The sequence below is a fragment of the Lepisma saccharinum genome, chromosome 2, assembly GCF_977018435.1.
Source record: "Lepisma saccharinum chromosome 2, izLepSacc3.1, whole genome shotgun sequence".
NCBI classification, from domain to species: domain Eukaryota; kingdom Metazoa; phylum Arthropoda; class Insecta; order Zygentoma; family Lepismatidae; genus Lepisma; species Lepisma saccharinum.
Genome location: NC_139230.1, coordinates 87,560,851 through 87,582,803, shown reverse-complemented (window position 1 = coordinate 87,582,803; position 21,953 = coordinate 87,560,851). Strand labels below are relative to the sequence as shown.

The window sequence follows — 21,953 nt, the reverse complement described above, 5'->3', positions numbered from 1 at the left end:
ACTAGTTCCCAGAACACTGGACCATCAATAGTCTGCCATATGCACAACAAGACCTTCTTTCCAAACTGTCCCCTTTGAACAAGTGGCATTGCTTCGTGCCATGCTTACCAACCACTGGCAGAATATCCTAGAAAGATCCATTTTTCGTCACCTGTGACAATTCAACTCGAAAACCTTTCGTCCCGTAGATTTTGAAGCAATTGTTGACAGATGGAGATGTGTCGTTCAGCCTGTTGTGGTGTCAACTCATGGGGAACAAGTTGATGCCGTCAAGAGACAAAACCCATTTTGTGAAGAGAGCGAACCACTGTGCTTTGGAACAATCCAACCTGTTGTGCCAGTTGCTGTGTACTGACACTTGTGTTGGCTGTCACATGCTGTAGCAGGACATCTGCATCCATGGCACCTGGTCTCCCATATCGGGGCTTGTCTTCCACACAAATTTCCCTCACAGCTTTTACCCCTTTTTCCCAATAATGTCATAAGAAGATACACACGGCCAATTTATCGACCTCCATGACGGACCACCGTAATTGCACTGTGCCTTGTCGAAATGCTTAGTGCCTGTGTGAATGTATGTACAGTGGGATCCATGAGTATTACCTTGCAAATTGTCCATCACCATGTTTGTGCACTTTATTTAACCCAATAAGAGCTTCAAGAATTAAAGGAAAACTCAAAACAAGCTGTTGACAACTTCTACACCAGCATACATAAAAATCCATCACTTAAAAATACATAGGATGTAAGAGAAAAATTAATGAAAATAGTCATGGACAATTTGCACAATAATACTCATGGATCCCACTGTACCAGGTGGCATGCAAGTCACGTGCCCACCGTGAGGTGCTCGCTTGGCTTTCCAGGCTTCTTCTCTGGCTTCACTGTTTCCCACATGAAAAAATGAACGAACTTTTGACTCAACCTGGTAGGTATTTCTTGTTGACTGTAAATTATTTTGCATAACTAAGAAATTTATAACCCACGTTTATTAGAAACAACTAAAAATGGAGACAAGGAGAAAGTGGTGGTGGGAAAATGCAAAGGAGAATTTTAAGTAAAATATGCCATCCATCTGTGAACTGCTCTCAGCTTTCTTCATTTCCTAAACTGTGTTAAATAATGCATGCACCACAACTAGAATAATAGATTGTGGAAAATATCCAGATTTTTAGTTTTTTTTTAGGCAGAACCTTGAAATTTGTTGATTTATGTAAGTTTTTAATTATTTTTTTATGGTTTCTTCTTATTTTCTGCTTACTTTTACACATCAAGTAAAATATATTTTTTATGCATAATTCTTCCCCCAGCCATTGGCTCACTCTGTCAATTTGTCAATTGAGCAGTCCCTAACCTTTCTGATTTGCACCAAAATCTTAAAATATATTGCAGCAACCTCAGTGGCCAAGTGTGTTGAGCAGTCGACGCATGGATGGGTGTTCCTTCGTGAATGTTCCTTTCATCAATTTCATCTAATCATCATTCATCAACATTGTAGTATTAGCCAAAAGTGACATAAAAGTGACAAAATTGTTTCTAAAATTGTAGTTTCTGTACCTGTTATCTGTTGTGAGGTAATGTACAAGGTAGAACTGCTGCAAAAGGTATTTGTATCACTTGGTCTACCAGTAGATCAGGCCAACCTGCATGGTGGAGTGGTTAGCACAGCATGAAAGGTCTCACGTTCGCATCCCAGCCTGGGTATGGATGTTGTTTGTGATTAGCCAAAAAGTGACAGAAGCATGACACTAAACAACAAAAATCAAACAAAATCAAAATCTCAGCCTACCTAGTAGAATTGACACTAAAAATAACTCATTGTTGATGTAGCTGTTTCTCAGAATTTATAGGCATGTGATTTATGCTGAGAGATATTAAGTTAATATTAACCTTCAGTGGACAGCTGGTAAACCTGTCCTACCAGCACATGTATTGCCAAATGGATAACTTTTTTTCCTGTCTTACTACCTTCACAAGGCAGCAATTAACATGCCATTTCTAAAACTATACACAGTTTTCAGTTCTGTCTTTTTTTGTTCATTTGTATACACATGAAGGTGTGGCTTACTTGAATCACAATCCATTGTTACTATTATTAACAAAAGGAATTTGAAAATGGTGATTTTTCCCTCTTGAGTAGTATGGGATAGAATTTATAAATGGGCTACTACTCTTCAACCACTGCTTTTTGATGATATATTTTACTCTTTGATGTAATAATAAAAACAAATGAACATGTTCGCAATATGCAACAATGTAACCCTTCATTGGTATACATCTTCCAGAGTAACGCAGTTTTTATGCGGTGAGTGTTGCGCTCACATGTGAATTTTATTGATTTTTGTCATTTGAATATATTTTAACATTATTCATGTGAAAAATAGTTTATAAATATGTATTGTCTAACATATATCACTCATATGTTAAAATATATGTTATGTTTTATATAATAACAAAATTATATTCTTTGTTGCAATATTACTGATTGCCTATTACGAGAGACAAATTATCAAGAAAAACATAATGTTTATAATTTTTTCATAATTTACTTTTGATGTTTACTAATTTGTAAAACATTAGTAATAAATTCAATATTTTTTTACTTGTTGACAAAAGAGGTATGTATTCTATTTTGTAGTTTCCTCCCGCTCAATATATTGCGGGAAAAGAACAGGTAAAAAATAGGTTCATTGTCATAAGGGTGATTCCATCTCAAATTACAGGTGCTGTCAACTCACCATCATGGATTTTACTGAAATAAACATATGTTAAAGGACCATATGACATGTAAAGTAAAAGTAAAGTAAAGTGCTCCCCTGTGCTTTGTACCATGCCATGAAGGCATATAGGAAGTGTGGAGTTAGGGTCCCACACTTTCTTGATCACAGCCGAAGGTGGGGGTGATGTGATTAGCATCATGCCCCTGGCCACCTTTACCCCCCAGAGTTTCCTCCAGGTACCCACTTTGTACGACGCTGGGTGGGCGCCGAAGCTGCTTGAAAAAAATAAAATATATTTCTTTTCTGATGATTTGTTACAGCTCACAAAGGAAGACACTATTTGGTAAATAAAATTACGGAAGGGAAATAATGCAATTTCCAAACCACTATAAATCAAAAACTAAAAATGATAGAGACTTCAGGTTTCTTTTATTTGAAAGCTTCTTCAAAGTACTAACAAAACCTTATTAACCTTTTGAGTCCCAAGGCCATTTTCACAAGTAAGCCTCATGGTCCCGAGCCGATTTTGAGCAAAATGCAGAGTTTCAATTAAATGAGTGTAGATCGGAGACTAATTGCCCTAGAGAGATGAGTGATATACCGTTGTACGCGGAATGAACCAGAGATTCAGACTATATGAAACTTATGCAAATTCGGTGTATGTATGGAGGGGGAAAGAGGGATATCCCCTGAAAATACTTTTTTTAAAAAATGGGGTTTCGCCCCCCCCCCCCCTGCCCCCCGAAAAAAGGATATGAAAAGTTCAAAATGCACATAGAAATTATCGCTGGCATCTAAGAAACAGAAAAATATTTACATCATTGTCGTATGACCAATGTAACTTGAGTTGTACCCCCAAAAGGAATGGTGGGCACGCCACTGATTCAAGCTTCAAAATGCAGCGGTACCTTGAAATGACTATAGCTCAGAAACTAAATGCCGTAGAGATATGAAAGATATACCGTTGTACGCAGAATGAATTACAGATTCAGACGATATATAATATATGCACATTCGGCGTACATATGGAGGGGGAAAGGGGTGAAATCCCCTCAAAAATACTTTTCGTTAAAAGAATGGTGTTTCCCCCCCCCCCGAAAAAAATGTCAAAATGCAAAATTTATGCAAATTTGGCATATATATGGAGGGGGAAGGGAGAAAACCCCCAAAAATTATTTTAAAAAATTGTTGAAATGTTTGAAATTTATATTTTCCCTTGAAAAGAGATGCAAAAGAGAAGTCCCTTTTCCCGCCTTTTCACCTCCATTTTCATGAAGAAAAAAAAAGGGTGCAAGAAACATTTCTGTTAAATACATGTGTTAGGAACAATATATATTTAAAAAATTGAAATTCTAGTCAAAAATAGAAAAGTTATAACGTAAAAACTACGACCTTGACACAGCGTTTCGATCGAGATGCTTGGAACCGTGAGGGTTACTTTTAGGTATCTCGATCGAGATGCTTGGGATCCAAAAGGTTAAGGAACATATTTATGCATACCTCTTCAAGTCTAAAATTAAAAATCAAAATACGAAAATTTGAATTTTTTTATGAAAAAGTGAAAAGCTACAGGACATGAATTTTGCTAGGATTATAGAATATGGAAGCTGTACTAACTATTATCATCACCAATTCTGTCCTCACTTATTACGTTATGTAGATAATTGTTTCTGAAAAATTTTAAAAATACATTTTGGCTAGTATCACCAGGCCATTGACATTCCAAATGACAGCTACACAAGACCAAAAAGTGATGTTATTATCTGGGCCTGAAAAACTTACAATTATATCCCAGGGTGAGCACTGCACTCACATGTATACCAACAGAGGGTTAAAGGATGACATTGCTGTTGTAAGCAAGTTTAGATAAATTTGATTCTATAATATGTAAATAGAATTATTTTATAAATTGATATAATGGCTAGGATTTAGGTCAGTTGAATATAATTATTCTTTATATCTTACAGTGAACAACGTCGGCGTTATGATGCATCGCCCAATGTATTTAACAGAAATGGCAGAAGATGATATTTGGAATCATATCAACATAAATATTGGTGCTGCTACGATGATGACAAGAATTGTTCTTCCAAAAATGGACAGCAAGAGGAAAGGTGCCATTGTTAATTTATCTTCTGCTTCAGCTATTGGACCCATCCCTTTATTAAATGTTTATGCAGCTACAAAGGTAATTTTGTGATTTGGGTTTTATTTCTTTCTCTGCATGTGTGTGGTTACCTAGGTCTCTGCAAATAGTGTGACTGGAGTTGAATAACTTTCCTTGATTTTCTTTTCAAAAACTTGATTTTTTCAGAATGTTTAAAACAAATATTGGGACAGGTCCATATTATGTTGATGGGGGGACTTTTGTGGCATTTTCCTACAAATCTCAAGCAATTTAAGGAGGAAAAGTTAAACTTAAACTCTCTAATTTGAGCCTACCGGCATCTCTGCTGGCATGATAGTGTTTCCACAGTGTACATTTTATTTCAATATGTTTTCCAACAAGAAAGAAGAAATTACATTAAGAATCAATGGATCTGAAGTATGGGAAGCATGAATCTGAGGAGCATGGTTGTTTATATGCAGGATAGAAAATGCCACTCTTTGAGATCTGATAGCATGAAAACAAGGCCTGAATGAGAAAAACTCTATGCAGAAAAGTTATTTCTTGTGGGTATTCTCTACACACTGTGAAAGTTTTTCAGTGTTGTATGGCAACATCCTGTATATTAGCATGCTTAACCCTTAGCCACATTAATGTCGTCCCTTGTAATCAAGGGGGCCTGGGTTCGATGTGGTGGAGGCACAAGTGCTTCGGATCCTACTTTAAACTGTAGGTCCAGTCCCAATTACCCTTACTGTCCAAGCTGGCCCCCGTGGCAGAGTGGTTAGCACATCGCACTATGACGCCAGGGGTCCTGGCTTCGAATCCTGGCCTGGGCATGGATATTTGAGAGTGTCCATTCATCAATTTCATCATATCATCACTCATCCTCAACAGAAGATTTGTTATCCCTAATTTAATTTGCATATTTTGCAGCATTTTTCGTGATATTTGGGATTCCAAACAATCAAAAATTTGCCTCCTTAATCTACACAGATATATTTCAAACACTTTATTCTGTTTTCCTAAACTTTTCGGTGTTATCGTTAAATCGAAAACTTCACGTCCCCAACTATTACAGTACTTGGATTTTTAAATGCATTTTATTTTACACCCCTCTCCCCCTATCTAAACGAATTAGATATAATAGAAATAAATCACCATGCAAGTGAAACAAAAATGTAGTGAGACAACTTCAAATTTCCCTGCAACTTCAATGTTTGTCATGAAAATTTCCCTTATTCCCAAAATTTCATGTAGAAATGTTGCCAATGGTGCAACTGACCAGGCAGGCTGTGTGTTTTTCAATAACCACCTGCCCACTTTTTCTTTGGTTCCCTCGCCCTCCATCATGTACAATCTGGGAGGAAACCCAGTCAATGGCATGCACAATCCAGTCTTTAAGTTTTGAATAATTTACTTAAATGTGAGTTTAAAAGCTTGTTTTAATAGTCTGCATAATATATAATGAGCGATTGCCCATATATTAAAGCACAGTGTATAAAAAAATATGAGAAAATTGGTTTACCAGCAGTAAACACAGTAACATGGAGAATATGCTACTGCCTTGGGAGAGAAAAGTCAAATAAACCTAATTGGAAAGCTTCAAGTATCTATTTTTTAATAAGCGTTATCTAAAAATTATTCTTCATTCCATTTTCTTCTTATAACAAACAATTCACTAAAAAGTGTAGTTTTTTTTCTTCCATTTTGCAAGAAAAGGGGACTTTACACCATACAATTGATAATCAATTGTAGATATAATATAGATATTTTGTGTACTTAAAGTTGGAATATATTTGCACCTGTGTAGACAAAATCAAGTGCCGATCTTTACTATATACTTCAGAAACAGAAATTTTATGGAAACATGCAAACTTCAAATGCATAATTGAAAACTCAATGAAATTGAAAAAAAAAAATTGACATAACAAATTTGATGCAAATCCAGATGTGTGTATCTCAAATATGACTGGGCCCGACCCTGTGGTCGAGTGGTTAGCACATCGCGCTGCGACGCCAAGGGTCCCGGGTTCGAATCCCAGTCGGGCTTGGTTGTTTGTGAATGTCCATTCATCAATTTCATCATTTCATCACTCATCCCCATCTTCGCAAATTAGCCAAGAGGCACAAAACGCGAAGTAAAATAAACTAAATCAATCAATCAATCAATCAAATATGACTGGAAATATTAATTATTGTTTGTCACACCTATTGTGCTAAATGGGTACATGACATAGTGGGATGTGACCAATCTCAGACATGCAGTTGCAGGCAACTTTCACAACATTACCACCCCACTACATGTCATACAGGAATCCTGGAAGTACATTTCCATTGGTCCAATCCATAACCTTATTGCAGTGTATGAATAAAATATTTGTCGTATTCTGCATGAAAGCTATTTTTTTGTTGTTTGTTTTTGTTGTGCAATATCTAGAAGACCAAGTGCTGCATCTTTGATGCATGTTTACACACCCCACCCTATCCACTGCCTTGGATCGCCCATATTGGATTCAACCTAAATTTTTCAAAAGGGGTAAGGGAATGTGACATATTAAAATCATATGAAATTTTCTGCCAAATCGAATGGTGAAATACATGTTAACATATTTCTAATCACTTTCATGTTATTCTGTATTAAAGATAAAGAATGCTGTTATTAACCCTTAGACACCGCTTAATGCCAAGAGCGTTTTCAAGCAGGGAATTTGAAATTCACCAAGATGTGAATAATATTTTTTATCTTGGAAACTGAGAACACTAGAGTTACAAATTTTCCTCATTTTGTTCAGTAAAGATTAGGCTATAACCCTATAGTCCAAGAACCCTAAATTTCCTTTATCAAATAAAGGAAGAAGAAGAAAAAATTTAAAATCTTTTTTTTATGAAATTTTAATTTCGTAATTAGATTATGAAAGATTAATAAAGATTGTAAAGATTAATAAATACAATAATTCCAATTACATGATAATTCATTGAAAGTAAATATTTCTTTGTAACTACTAATGTAAATTTGCCTGTTTCTGACCAACTTTGCCTTACTGTAACTTTGTTGTCGATGGAATATCAGTCTTGATTTTTTTACAGGTACCTCTTATAGAGTACTCCTTAAGCTGTAAATATAAAATTGCTATTACATCCCCCACCAAAGATAATAGGGCTCATATTTAGAAAAAAAATGAAAAACTAGCATTTTTAAAGAGCTGTAACTAAAAGAGGAAACCCGTAACAGAGCTCAAATATTTTCTACTAAAACTTTTAATGTATATGTTTGCTCCATGAAAGTTATAGCTCTGATATTACATTACTTCCCTGCTAAAAATAATCCTAAACTTTAATTTTTATTCAAAATTGAATATCAGTTTTTTTTATTCAAAATTGATTATCAGTCTTTTTATTCAAATGGAATATCAGTTTTGTCCCTAAAACTCAGCCATTTTGCATTAGAGATGGTGAAAAAAGGCACAGAAGATAAATGTAGCTTGAAATGTACTGAAAACAATGTTTTTTACTGCAGCTTTCTATCATTTTTCTTAGCCGAGTTGCAATTATTACAACTGTCTGCAATAGCAAAAAAATGCCACATTGTACAATGGGATCCATAACTATTACCAAGCATATTGTCCATCACCACAATTACTCCCTTTGTTTTATGCAATGAGAGCTTCAAGAACTGACAAAACACCAAACCATAAGAGGGGTTACAGCTCTGAAAAGCAACGTCAACACTCAAACAGCTAGCGGGCTAGCCCCATGAAATAAGAATTCATGCACATTCAATTTAACACTTCACTTGACTGAACAGGTGTGGGGATGAAAGACTTAGGAATGTTCGTTTACCTGTAGCGCCTTTGGAAGATCTCGTCCTTGCAGGTCCTTGCTTCGATGTGGTCCTACCCTGTAATAAAATGCAACTAGGGAGCGTAACTTGGTTTCTCCCAAACTGCCCTAACGTAATCCCGATTTCTAAACTATCTCTTATTAAATGTAATTCTGTCCTTTTCCTTTGACTTCAATTATTTAGGAGCTCAGTTACTATGACTTAACTTCGATGTACAACAGAAACCAACTAAGCGTGACACTGGAGCTCACTAGCAATTACTGTATTCGATGTAGATCTAAAAGCAACTAACAACGAGCTTTTCTCACATGGACTATTTATTCAGATTTTGAACTTTTGATCGCTAAATCCGTTGCCTTGAGCGCATCTCTCAATAATGGCTTTTTTAGCATAAAGCTGTGTTTGCTTATTTCCCCTGCGAGTTCCGGTAGAATTCGCATCAGCGGAGTTTTCAAGATCCGCTGAAGGTTGCCGATGTTATGTGTTTGAAAGAAGCTCTTTCCAGCTTCTTTCGTAACCGGGCCCTTTTTATGAAGTGATTAGCTTATTAATTTATGATGCAGGGGTCCTGGGTTCAACTCATGCCTGCGGTGTGATACGAGACAATCTGCTTTCAACCTCTGAACCAGTATATGTAAAAATACAGTCCTTAAAAATATGTAGGATGAAGATAAAAACCAACAAAAATAGTTATGGACAATTTGCTGAGCAATACTTATGGATCCCACTGTACTAGGGAGAGTCAAAAGTTATCCGCTCTTTTCACCATAACTTTCTTTAGGTTGACCACACTGCCTTCAGTGCTTGCGTGCTGAAAGGTGGTACTCTTGTGGTTACGTAGCCAAGGTTTCAAATTAATTAATTAATCACTCCATTTTTCTTTCTTTTGTAACAGAGTAAACATGGCCGTGCTGCTGGCAGTGTGCACCATGGGAAAACAGTGATCTGAAGGTTGTCATGGATTTCCCACACAGAACCAGGATTAACAATGGTGTGCCCAGGATTTTTGAAAGGGGAGGGAGTTATGCACACTTTTTTTAGTAGTCTGTCCTCATTTTGCCATCTTATCTTGCCTTTGACATTCTTTTTGTTTAGGAACTTGCCTAAAGGGGAAGGAATTATAACCCCCACCAACCTTCCCCTCTCAGTTATGCCACTGATTTTCAGAGAGCATGCCACCGGATCGACTGCCACCCTGTAACCTGTCTGTTCATCAGAATCCTCTCTTGAGCTTGTTGAACCTTCCGATCAGTGGTGGAGGTTGATGGGCATCCTGCTTATCTAGTCATTTTTAAACCTCTCGATCCACTTGTACACATGTATGTGCTACAGCACTGTCCCCATATTGCACTGACAGCCTACAGTGAATTTCAGCCCCTGACACACTTTTGAAGCAGAAAAATGCATCATTGATCTCCGTTCTACCTTGGTTCACACTGCCAGCAGAGTGGCCATTTGTACTCTGTTACAATAGAAAGAGAAATGAAGTGATTAATATGAAACCTCTGCCTCATAACCACAAGAGTACCACCATTCATCATGCAAGCACTGAAGGCAGTGAGACCAACCTAAAGAAAGTTATGGTGAAAGTGTGGATAATTTTTTACTTCCCCTCGTATATTCACATTTTCTGGTTCAAAACACACATAATTTCGGAAATAGTTCATATGCACAGCAGAATACAATTATATTAGTATAGCTTTCTCTTTTAGGGAAAACATTTGGGAAAAAAGTTCAAATTTACTGTTTTTTTTGTGTTTTTTTTGTTTGTTTTTTTCAAAATTTGAGCCTGATACAGAAAAAAACTGATTGCATATCCGAGTTCAGCAGAAACAATACTTTCAAGAACACCTATAACTTTCCAGGAAAGAAAAACCTTATAATGCAGTGTTATTTACGTAATTTCATAATTTTCCTAATAATTTGACTCCCCATCACAATGAATGATTGATTCCCTATCACAATGAATGCTCTGATATTGTGTTTGATGTGCATTGTGTGTAAACAGTAGCTAAGAGCTGTATTTAGACATAGCAACATTTCCAGCATAATTTTCTCCTTACATTTACATGTTATTTTATCCACACACACACACACACATACAGGACATGAAAATTAACTTGCGTTTTTGACCTATATATACAATTTCCAGAATGCTTAAAATGCTTTCATGTTATTTTGTTTTTACATTGGTTTTCCAGATCCTAATATTGTTGTTTATTGTATACTTTAACAGGTTTATGTGGAGCACTTTTCTCAAGCACTCAACTATGAATACAAGTCACGGGGAATAACTGTGCAGACACTTTCTCCTTCATATGTAAGAACACGTATGGTATCATACAGTCCCATTCTAGAGAATGGTGGGTTCATGGTTCCTACACCATCTCTCTATGCAAGAAATGCTGTTGCAACTTTGGGGATTAGTGACAGGACAGCAGGATATTGGTTGCATGGTTTTCAGGTAAGTTGTAAAAAATGTATTTACATCATCTACTTTCAACTGTAAAACTGTCTCAATAGGTGACATAAATTCAATTTAAATGAAGTGTGTTGTGCATGTAATTTATCAGATGGAATTGTTCCAGTCTCTTTACACAGTGCTTAGTAGACTGTGGTATTTCATTATATAGTACACATGCATGTATTTTTACACTTGAATGTTTGCATAGGTAAAAGTACTCCATGCAATTTGCCACATGCCATGAAGGCATGATTGATCATTACAAACCATGCTCTGGCGAACTTTACCCCCAAGGGTTGTCCCCAGTCAGAGGTCTGCAGGAGACTCAGAAGAAACCCATTTTCAAGTAGTCTTTTTCCAGTGCAATGTGCACAACCAGCGCTAGGTGTTGGATATTGCATGATCAAGCTTCCTTGAATGAGAATCCACGGTCCTTGAGGACTGTCAGGTTTTTTTCCCCAGTAGTTGCAGAAGAACTAAGTAGCCACTTGAAACCCAATGTAGTTGCTACAGTCCAACACTAGCACCACTGTCAATGTTGCCAACAACAATTAAATTTTGTTATACATGAGAAATTTCAATTTATGTTAGTCACAGATGCTTTGAGATTATAACACTGTTACATTTTTAAACTCTTTAATTTATTATTTTCTTGTAAGAATGTTTCATGTTTATACCAAACACGAAAGGGTTTTAAGGGTCTTGAAGTATGGGTTTGTGTGTTTTGGTTTATTTCCACCGCTTTTCTCATCTTGAAATTGTAAGTCATCTCTCAGTTCAATTTTGACTACTTATTTTACATCATTTGTTTGTTAAAATGTGTGGGTTTGTTGGCACTGCTGGCTGCAGTCTAGAAGTAGGTAACTTACAACAACATGAGTGAAAGATGAATTGGTGAAATAGATGACAATTCTCTAAAACCTCTTGTACTCTAAATACTGATTTTTAGGATATTGTTTTTTTGCCCCACCATGCTCTAGTGTTCAGTGTAGTGTGATGTCAGAAATGTAGTGGTTAAAAAGTACTACATTGTACCTAAATCGGAGATAAAATTCCTTTCAAAATGAAATTTATGGAAACTAAACCAACCTACCTTTGTGCTCTAGGTAGGATAATAACTCTTAAGCAAGTCACAGTAGTATAACTTTATAAAAAGATGAAGCAGGATATCTTGAGTAACTAATTCAGATATTGAATACAAAATTGCACCACACACAGAAAAGCTACAGCAACAGTTTTTGAACTAAGTTTTTGGAAAAATAAACTAGCTTAATGTTAACACTCCAAGAAATGTGCAAAAAAATTCACAATAGTTATTACAAATGTTAAAATATTTTTATATTAATATATAAAAACCTAAATTACTTATGACCAGTGAGTGTCATTTGTTGAAAAATGCGACGTTTGGGGGGTCTTGCCGCCCCCTTCTTCAGGCTTTCTTTAGGCACGAATCACCACCATGCCATGTCAAGTTGTATCAAACAAGGAAGAGGGTGCATTTTTTGATGAATGATACACACTGGTTGTAAGTAATTTAGGTTTTTATATATTTTTTATATTTTTATTAATATAAAAATATTTTAACATTTGCTAAAAGTGGGTAATTTGCACAATGCAAAATTTGAAGTTATTACAAATAAATATATTGTAAATGACAAAAGTGATCTGCTATTTTTTTCCAATTCCAACAGTTGGTTTGTGGATAAAATGTTGTATTTTCCATTATTGAAAATAATTGTTAATGTTAGACATTTCTAAGGGGAAATTACTTCTCCTTCTTTTTTCCACCCAGAGAAGGAATTATATATAATGGCAAGTGATGTTTCTTATATCACCATATATTTCCACTGTCTTTCCCTGTTTTTCTTTGCTGTGAAGTTGCTGTGTGCATCAGAGGTGCATTATCATTGTGTAAAGAAGCTGTCAAACTAGAGGTCACAGGTTTGAATGTTTGAAAAGATCTTTCATCAGCTTGACACAATATGGTAAACTCACATTGTAGAAAGATTGAATAAAAATTACAAATGCTATCATACAACATATTTCCATGTTACATTTTTAGTGGTTTTCCAATGAACGAAGGTTGCAATGTCTAGAACAAAGATAGTTGCACATCATTGCTTTGTTTGTTCCTGGTTGGCAGTAGTGGTCCTTCAAAATTAATCTGAAAACCAATAGAAACTCCAACACAGAAATATGGAATTTTACCTATGTAGATAAGTCATATCAACAGTTTTATACAATTTCATTGAATTTCCATTTATGGCTTTGAAGCTTGCATGTTTTCCTAAAATTTCTACAGGGTGTTTCACTCGCTCTCGGCCCCTGATTTTCACTTATGAAAATCAAACTATTGTAATGAATGTAATGTAATTTGTTACGGACATACCTTGGTGTAAGAGAAGTATGGTGACATCATTGGAGATGGTGTCTCTCTAGTCCTTATGTGCACATTTGCATGCATCTGGGCGATTCTGCCATTAAATGTCAATTGTATGGATGTGTGCTTTCAATCTGAGTCCTTGACCAGATTTATTCATATGGGGCATGCTGAAAGGAAAGATCTATCACAACAAACCACAGACTATGGTGGAACTGCAAGACTGCATGAAATTGATGCTGTGACTCCTGATGTGTTGGTGGCTACCTTCTGTAACATGGAGAGGCATGTGCGGGCATGCATTGATGCTAATGGCAACCACTTTGAACACTCGCTGTGACGTCACCATGCTTCTCATACACTAAAGTATGTCCGTAGCAAATTTCATTACATTATGACCAATAGTTTGATTTTGATAAGTGAAAATAATAAATAGATGAAGTGAAAAATAATTTTCAGATTATCCTTGTTACACCTTTTCAATGAGGTATATTGTTCCTCCCATGGAGTCAAATTTAATAAGCATGTAAACAGAGACCTCAATATTTTTGACAGGGATCGTAGCTCTGGTTGCACATAATTTTGTGTAGTCACCTCCCATTGTAGCATCTAATAAAATATTGTCAGGGTGGTAGCAGACCTGGAAAACCAGGAAGAGTCAAATAATTTGATTTTGTGTTGTAGAATTCAACCCTTTGCTCTTGGTGAATTCATGTTAGATTATAGCATTAATTAGTAGCACGTCTTCTGTTGGCAAAACAACCTGTACAAAAAAGTAGAGAATTGAAGTGACAGTTTCTAACGTTCTACTTGTATGCAAATATATTTAATGAAAGGGAAGCATAAATTAATCACAGAGGCCAGGATAATAAATTAAATTATGGTAGAACATACAAGTATTTGTGTGTGAGGTTTTTGACACATTTTTCACGGCACCTCAAAGTTCAAACGAGAACTTCACTTTGCTGGGCTTAGCAGAAAAAGTAAAAAAAAAAGTAAAGTGTTCCCCTGTGCATAGCACCATGCCATGAAGGCGTATAGGGGGTGTGGGGGTAACGCCCCACACTTTCTTGATCCGGTCGTGAGTGGGGTGATGTGATCAGCATCACGTCCTGACCGCCTTTACCCCCCAGGGTTTCCCCCAGGTACCCATGTTATTCGACGCTGGGTGGGCACCGTGGCCGCTTCCACCGTTAGAAAAGTTCCCGGATTTGAACCAGCCGGGGATCGAACCCGGGACCTTTAGCATGGTAGTCGTACACGTTACAGACTGAGCCACCGCGGCCACCAGAAACATCACTAAAAATAAGACTAGGTCAAAAAAAGAAAGTAATAACATTTGTGGATTGCACCAACAGATTGTAGGTAACGATACCAAAGTAGATTTTGTCGTGTTACGCAAAATGAATCCAAGATTACAAATCCACTACATTACCAAACGTAGCATCCACAGTACATGATTTTATCATCCCACATTTTTGTAAATAACAAGGTCAAAATTTTGATTAACCAATGTTTAACATGTGTTTATTTTCTTTCAATCATTTCATGACATATGACAATCTACTTTCTTTTAAGTACATATCTTTTGAATGGCAACCATGTGCTTCGCTTGTAGTCATAAAAAATGTTTAACAAGCTTGATACAATTGGACGAATGCACTTTTATAGGTGCTGTAACTTTTATCAATCAAACATCAATGTTAATGATTAATTAAAACATTCATTGGAAATCTACAGTGAGTATATAACAAGTGAAATATAAGATTTAAACTTCCATAAATAAATCAGTGACAACATGTTTTGCATTAACCTTTTTTTTATATTTCATGTGTACCTTAACTATCGTCCTGCGATAAGTACACGTTTCTTTGCATTACAAGATTAATTTTGCCCATCATGATGAATCATGTTACTTCTACAAATAAATTACATCATCACTGAAACTACAGATGCAAATTTGACAAAGTTAACAAGTACACCTTCATATAGGTAGACATTAAACTTTACGATTTTTTTTTTATGACCTTTTGTGCATTTATGGCTTTTGTCTTCATGTATCGTGGTACTCCACGATTAAACCAAAAATTCTCAACTACGTACATAGAACCACCAATTCAAAGTTTTATCCTTTTATCTTTTTACTAATATTCTTCCGACACACATTTATACATTTATACAACTGCACAAGTTTCTTACATGACAATTACTAGGGCAAACGAAATCACGTTGTGATAATTTTTTTTAATTGTAACTGGGTTGTGTTTCATCTCACATTGTATCTATAATTCGTACCAGTCTTTTTTGACTAAATACCATTTGATACATTTAATTAATGACTCATGTCTAGTAGGCGATGCACAATACACATGCAAGAATGATCATTTTACTAGTTCTTGGCATTTAGCCATCTTTGTCATGTCGATTTCAAATAGAAGCAAAGCAATTTCACCTTGACGAATACAGTTTGTACCAAAATAACAAGTACTTCACTAACTTAATCAAGACACCATATCCACAGGTTATTTGGTATTTCCATAATACAATGAAGGTTCATCAAGCACTTTCATATTACACCAAAATCATGTAAAGTACAGATACGCATTAAATGCATGTGAAAAATCCAGTGGAAACTTCCACTACAAGACGTTACCCTCAACCGTTATACAACTACGTGCAGTCGACTCGTCGAGCACTTGAAGAAGAGAGATTCACAATAATGAGCAAACCAGTAATTTAGACTAACTTTGACAGTTCCCTGCAGATGGCACTGTTAGCAACGATGATTCATGAAACGTGGTGCCATCTATTGAGACTATAATACACTGTGTAGTAGTTCAAGCTCTCAATTTCTGAATGCGTAAGCATCGAGCAAAGCGATGAGACCTGTAATGATTTTCAATCAAGATTTTATTATCGAAAATAAATGATAATGAGAAAATCACTACAAGTTCCAATATCACTGTACACATCTTTTTTAGTATAACAACAGATAACATCTCCAAGAAACAATGCATAGGCCAGCTTGATTAAACTTTGCATCCACATTTTGCCCCAACTTGCAATATAAATTGGTGAAAGCGGGCATATTCAGAACTGTGATGTATTGTGGGTAGGGTAGCACACTGTTGGAATATGGTGGGGGATGCTGTATTTATCCTGATTCAAGCAAGAAATCTAGTAAATGCAGAATAGCCTTACAAAAGTTTGCTACTCTTACATAGATGAATTTTGTATTAATTCCTGGTGGATCAAGCTAAAAGAGAAAAAAGAAGAAAAAACAACCACCTTGAGTGAATGGTAAGTTCAATTGAAAATCAATATGGAGAACATTTTGGGTTTTGAAGTTATTCCTAGACTTTCTTACACTCACTCTCTCACTCCCACTCACTCAGCTTACTCTCTTTTCCCTTCCCCCTACCATATGTATTTTATATTGAGCAGGGAAAAAAAATCATATTTTGGCCTGAGAAACCTGGGAAAGTCATTGAATTTCATCATGACTTTTCTGTACCTCCCTGATTGCAGAAATTATATTTTCCACAGGGGTGCTCCTTTTTTTTCAGAGGTGCAGAAATAAATTAACTTTCACAATCTTTGTTGTAAATAGAACACTCAAGCTTCCCATTGAAGTTTTTTGCTTCTTCTTTTTCGCCTATTGAGTCAAGAGCCACAAATATTTATATTGCTATGGTAATCATGTCAAGGTGAACTGTTTCTTTCATAAGCTGATGATCATCACAGAAATAAACATTAAGTCATTCTTGTGAGATGAATTCTTAACGTCTGATTTCTTGTTACATTTTTCCATATGCTTCACACAGTTGCCAGTGTGGTACAGATGATCGGAAGTTACTTTCTGGAAAGCCCTTGTAATTCTGGATAATATTTTAGTGTTTGTAATTACATTACTTGTACCTTTTCACTTAAAATGTATTCAGCATGCATCTCAATTCAATAGTTTTTTACTTTTATTGCAGAATTGGCTTATTTCATGGATTCCAACGAGTGTGTGGATACCTATGACTGGAATGCTCCAAAAATATTTCAGGAAAGAGTACTTGGAATTGAAGGACACGTAATGCTCTTGTTTAGTGACAGTAGTTTGTTAGAAGGGGATTGCATAATTCAGTCAAATAGGGCAGATAAAGTGTATGTTTGTTTCTTACATTTATTATTATATGTTGTGACAATTTGGGACATAATATCTCATTATTTCCTTGCTATATTGTAATGTTACCTTACAATGTTAGCATTATTCCAAAACAATACATTTATCCCATAAATGTTATGGGTTTTGTTACATTAATAGAATGTGTATTAATTTTTTCACTAGTTGACTTTGTAACCATAGGATATTGATCATTTCTGTGTTGAAATTTATTCTTTAATATTTTGTGTGTTTTATGTTGTTTTTATCAGTAATCATAAGATACTGTTTATTTAGTTCTCAATAGATTCTATGCCAAGAATTACGTGTGATAATGTGAGACATGAAAATACTAATTCAAATGTTATTTGAGCATAGTGAAAGCTGAAAGGAAAGGAGATCAATTGCACATAAATGAACGTTGTTTGTTGGTATTTAGGATGTTGAATTAGTTTTGTGTGTGAGAGAGAAAGAATGAGAAAAATATAAAAAGGGAATTCATTATTACTTGTACATGTCCTTTTTTTTTTTAATATAGTGGATATGGGGGCCACAAGTGGAACAAATCTCATAATTAAAAATCACCATGCATACAATTAGTCTTAGCCTTGTAGTTTAAATTTTGCTTTTATAATAGTACAAAGGTAAAATGCATACTTTAAATGTTTTTGCCATTCATTTAATGGTAATTTGTATACTTATAGAAAAGCGTTAGCTATATATAACCTTTTGAGGAAAGTGTCAGTTCTGCAATTCTCTGTAGGCTGTATGTGGAAAAAAAGAACTCGTGGAAATTTTATTTGTTTATTGCTCGCAAGCAATATTTACTTTACTGTGATAGTTATGTCAATCTTACGTGTACTTTTTGTTTCAAGTTCTAGTCCTCAGCAATAAGCATGCTTGTTTTTCTTCTCAGAAATTGGTGATTTGTGTTTATTACTCGGAGCTGTGCAATGATTATTTTTTTATTTTTTTATTTTTTTTTTTGTTAATATTGTAGTTACTTTCAGTACAGCTTGTACTACATATACCACAGAGGAGTATATCTAATCACAACACAAGCAGAGGTTGAATGGAGCAGAGGGGAAACTTATTTGCAAATAGTTGTGGTGTGAAATGGAACCAAAATAAAATTGCTCATGCAAGTTTCTCATTCATGAAATTACCAAGGGTTTTTCACGTCATGCTATGTTATTCTGCTTCATTTCACTCAGCAGCTGAAACTGTGGGTTCCAGACAATATAATCTTTCCAATGAAATGAAACAAAACAAGTGAGATGATGTAGTGAATTGGAAGATGAAATAGTTTAAATGAGAATGCACCCTCCTTTCTTTCCCTCATGGAAAGGATTATGTTTACCTTATACAGTGAAACCCCAATTTTACATTTCCCCACATACATAATCATCATAGCCCAAGTCGAGCATATACTGTAAAATTTTCTTGGATTTTATATTTTCCTACATCTTAACTTCTTATATCCTGGTCCCCTGAAAAACATAAACTTGAGATTTGACTGAATGACAGTGTACTTGTCCATTGCATGTGGTTGTGGCTATCACAGTCCTCTGTGGAATGATCAACGTGCTGAGTCGGTAATCTCTTACGTGTGCTGTCTTAACAAAAGGAAGAGGTAGTGTTTCATTTGTCCACACCATGATCAGATTTTTGCTTTTATTTCATGACTAAAGTATATTCTGAGCATCAAGGTTGACGTATGTCACATAGTTTGGGGCTCAGATTCCACCACAAGGTGTACGTTGGCTTCTGAAGTAGTCCAGGAACAAGCCAGGCATCTGTCTTTAGTTTTCTTTTTGATTGTATTATTTATAACACTATAGACCTGTATCTAAAGCAGATGTTGTGAAATTACTTGTGATTTGAACGCATGATTACTGTGCAGTACGGTACTCTTAACTACCATGCAATTGATCCTAACTCCATACTTTCTGGTGAAGCAGGGGATTTACATAATTCCCTTCATTTAGTTTTGCAGTTGTGCTCTTTATTGAACACAGTTTATCTGTGGATGTGCAGGGGGATCTGGGTATAACCATCACCAGATCAGTGAATCTACCCAAAACAACCAAGCTCACCTGGTTGAAATGTGATGAGGAGAAAAAAATAATTATCAAAAAGAGTGCATTACATTCATGCTCACTGTTTTGTACTTTAGGTTAATAACAAACCACAATTTATTACTTGCAAAACAAAGTTTGTGGACTGCTGGGACAACATTTATTCTTTATCTTCAAGTTATGAGATATATGTAGATTGTATATCAGGATGCCAATACATAGTAAGTGGCATTTTCCTTATGCATTTGCTTGTTCAAAAACAATACATCGCACAGTCTATACTTGACTCTACATACAGAGTTATTACTTACCAATTTGCAATTGCATATACCTTGAACTCTGACAAATTTTGGGGACAATTCTTCTGAAGCATCTTATGACAGTGATGTGCATGGTTGCAGCAATGTGTTATAGATCAGCTTGATCTGCATTTCTTCTTGCAATGCAACAATAGTCAACAGAATGACAGCTGCACATTCAGTGGAATTGTACCTGTTGAAAGGTCAAACTAATTGTGGTTCTCCTCACTGAAATTTGCCTAATGCAAGGTACAGATTGTTACCACAAACCAAATCCTAAATATGATGCTTCAAAATTTTAAGTCCGCTGTGCTTTTATAATGTTTCTGGATAAGAAACAAGAGCATCAAAAGATTCTTAGTACCTCTGATCGATGCAAGCCGATATCTTGCAGAAACACTTGCGATGAGTTTATTTCAAAACCAAACAAAGACTGATGTAATCTCACAATGTAAAGAGATGTCTATAACAATTAATGTTAATTTTAGAGCAATAAATTTTGTGTACTACATTAAACATTAAACAGCAACATGCATCAGAGGAAAATGCTTGAGTAGTTTGGTGTTTCCATTCACCACCATAAACGTGAAATGATAGTGGAAGAAGTTTCAGTCTGCCCTCAAATAGAACTTGAATGTTATTAGCCCTAAATTTTTAGTGTATATTTTTGCCATTATCTTGTGATATGTATGTATCAACTTATTTGATTATGAGCTACCAATGAACAGTGGCACATTTAGAATGCCATTTTAGTGGTAGCTAAGGGTATTTTTGCAACTTATTTGATTATCAGCTACCAGTGAGCAGTGGTGTATTTAGAATTTCATTTCAGTGGTAGCTAAGGGTGGTTCTTTTTGTTGTTGTTTTTTATAACTATAATATAATTTTGGTTGAAGAACATTTTCAAGGATGGAGCTCAAGCCCAAAAGTCACCTTAAATATGCCAATCCCAGCAAGATGTTGCCAGATGTTTGCCATGACTCAATTTTTCTTTGTATTTTATTTTGTGAATTTTGCCTGTTCTTTGGCATTTTGTATTCATCATAGTGTTTGTATTGTAAGTTACACAATTTGTAATGTTATTTTATACAGTGTGATATTTGTGGGAAAATTGAGGGTGGGGTGGTTGCCAGTAACTACTTTCCAATTATATGTATGTATAATAACAAACCCCCAAGAATCAAATGAGGAAATTCTCCTCATTCCTCCCCCCTAAACATACCACCCTGTATATGTATGTATGTGTGTGTTGTATTTTCTATAAAAAATATAAATTAATACTTACCAGGTTTTCAAAGTTACTTATATGAGAACTGTCCAGTACATATAAGAAATAATGAAAGTGGACTATTTTGACTATGGTTGAATACAATTGTTTATAATGAGTATGTGTTTCAAAATGTAATGGCTTAACAGTTCTGTATGTTTGTTGCAATTCTGTGTTACATAGTCTGAAGCTATTGTGGCTGCATTTCTTTGCTATTTGACATAAAAAAATAGATTATAGTTTTCCCACAACTATAATCCTGTAAGGACCACCAATAAAAAACCATTCATGACTTTTACATTGTTTTTTAGTAAATTTAAAAAATATATTTATCAGTAAGAAAAGGGTATTTTCAACCTGCTCTGTTCTGAATTAAATATGTAGTGCTTTACTAGGTTCCAGTGTGTGGTTGATAATGTATGTTAGATTCTAGGCAGGGCTCCCACATAGCGAAGTGGTTAGCACTCTTGCCTTTGGCTTTGATTCCCGGTGGGTGCTCCCAAAATTTCGATGTTGACCCAGTGTCGTCAGGACAATTGGGAAGTTACTTCAAGAAGTCACCAGTTACTCTGGTCACGAAAGACAGAAAACAGTGGCGATGTGACTTGATGCACTGACCACGCGTCACCCAATAAAAAGCCACT

The 21,953-nt window shown here is 35.5% G+C and overlaps 1 protein-coding gene across 1 annotated transcript in view; it reads left to right on the top strand.

Annotated features, from left to right (window-relative positions):
• LOC145984087 (inactive hydroxysteroid dehydrogenase-like protein 1) overlaps positions 1 to 21,596 on the top strand; it is an 88,605-nt gene extending 67,009 nt beyond the window's left edge. The window contains exons 4-6 of the mRNA XM_083117493.1: positions 4,688 to 4,908; positions 10,908 to 11,135; positions 17,496 to 21,596. Of these exons, the coding sequence (XP_082973619.1) occupies positions 4,688 to 4,908; positions 10,908 to 11,135; positions 17,496 to 17,597 (551 nt within the window). The 3' untranslated portion in view covers positions 17,598 to 21,596. The remainder of the gene's footprint in view (positions 1 to 4,687; positions 4,909 to 10,907; positions 11,136 to 17,495) is intronic.
• The last annotated feature ends 357 nt before the right edge of the window (positions 21,597 to 21,953 follow it).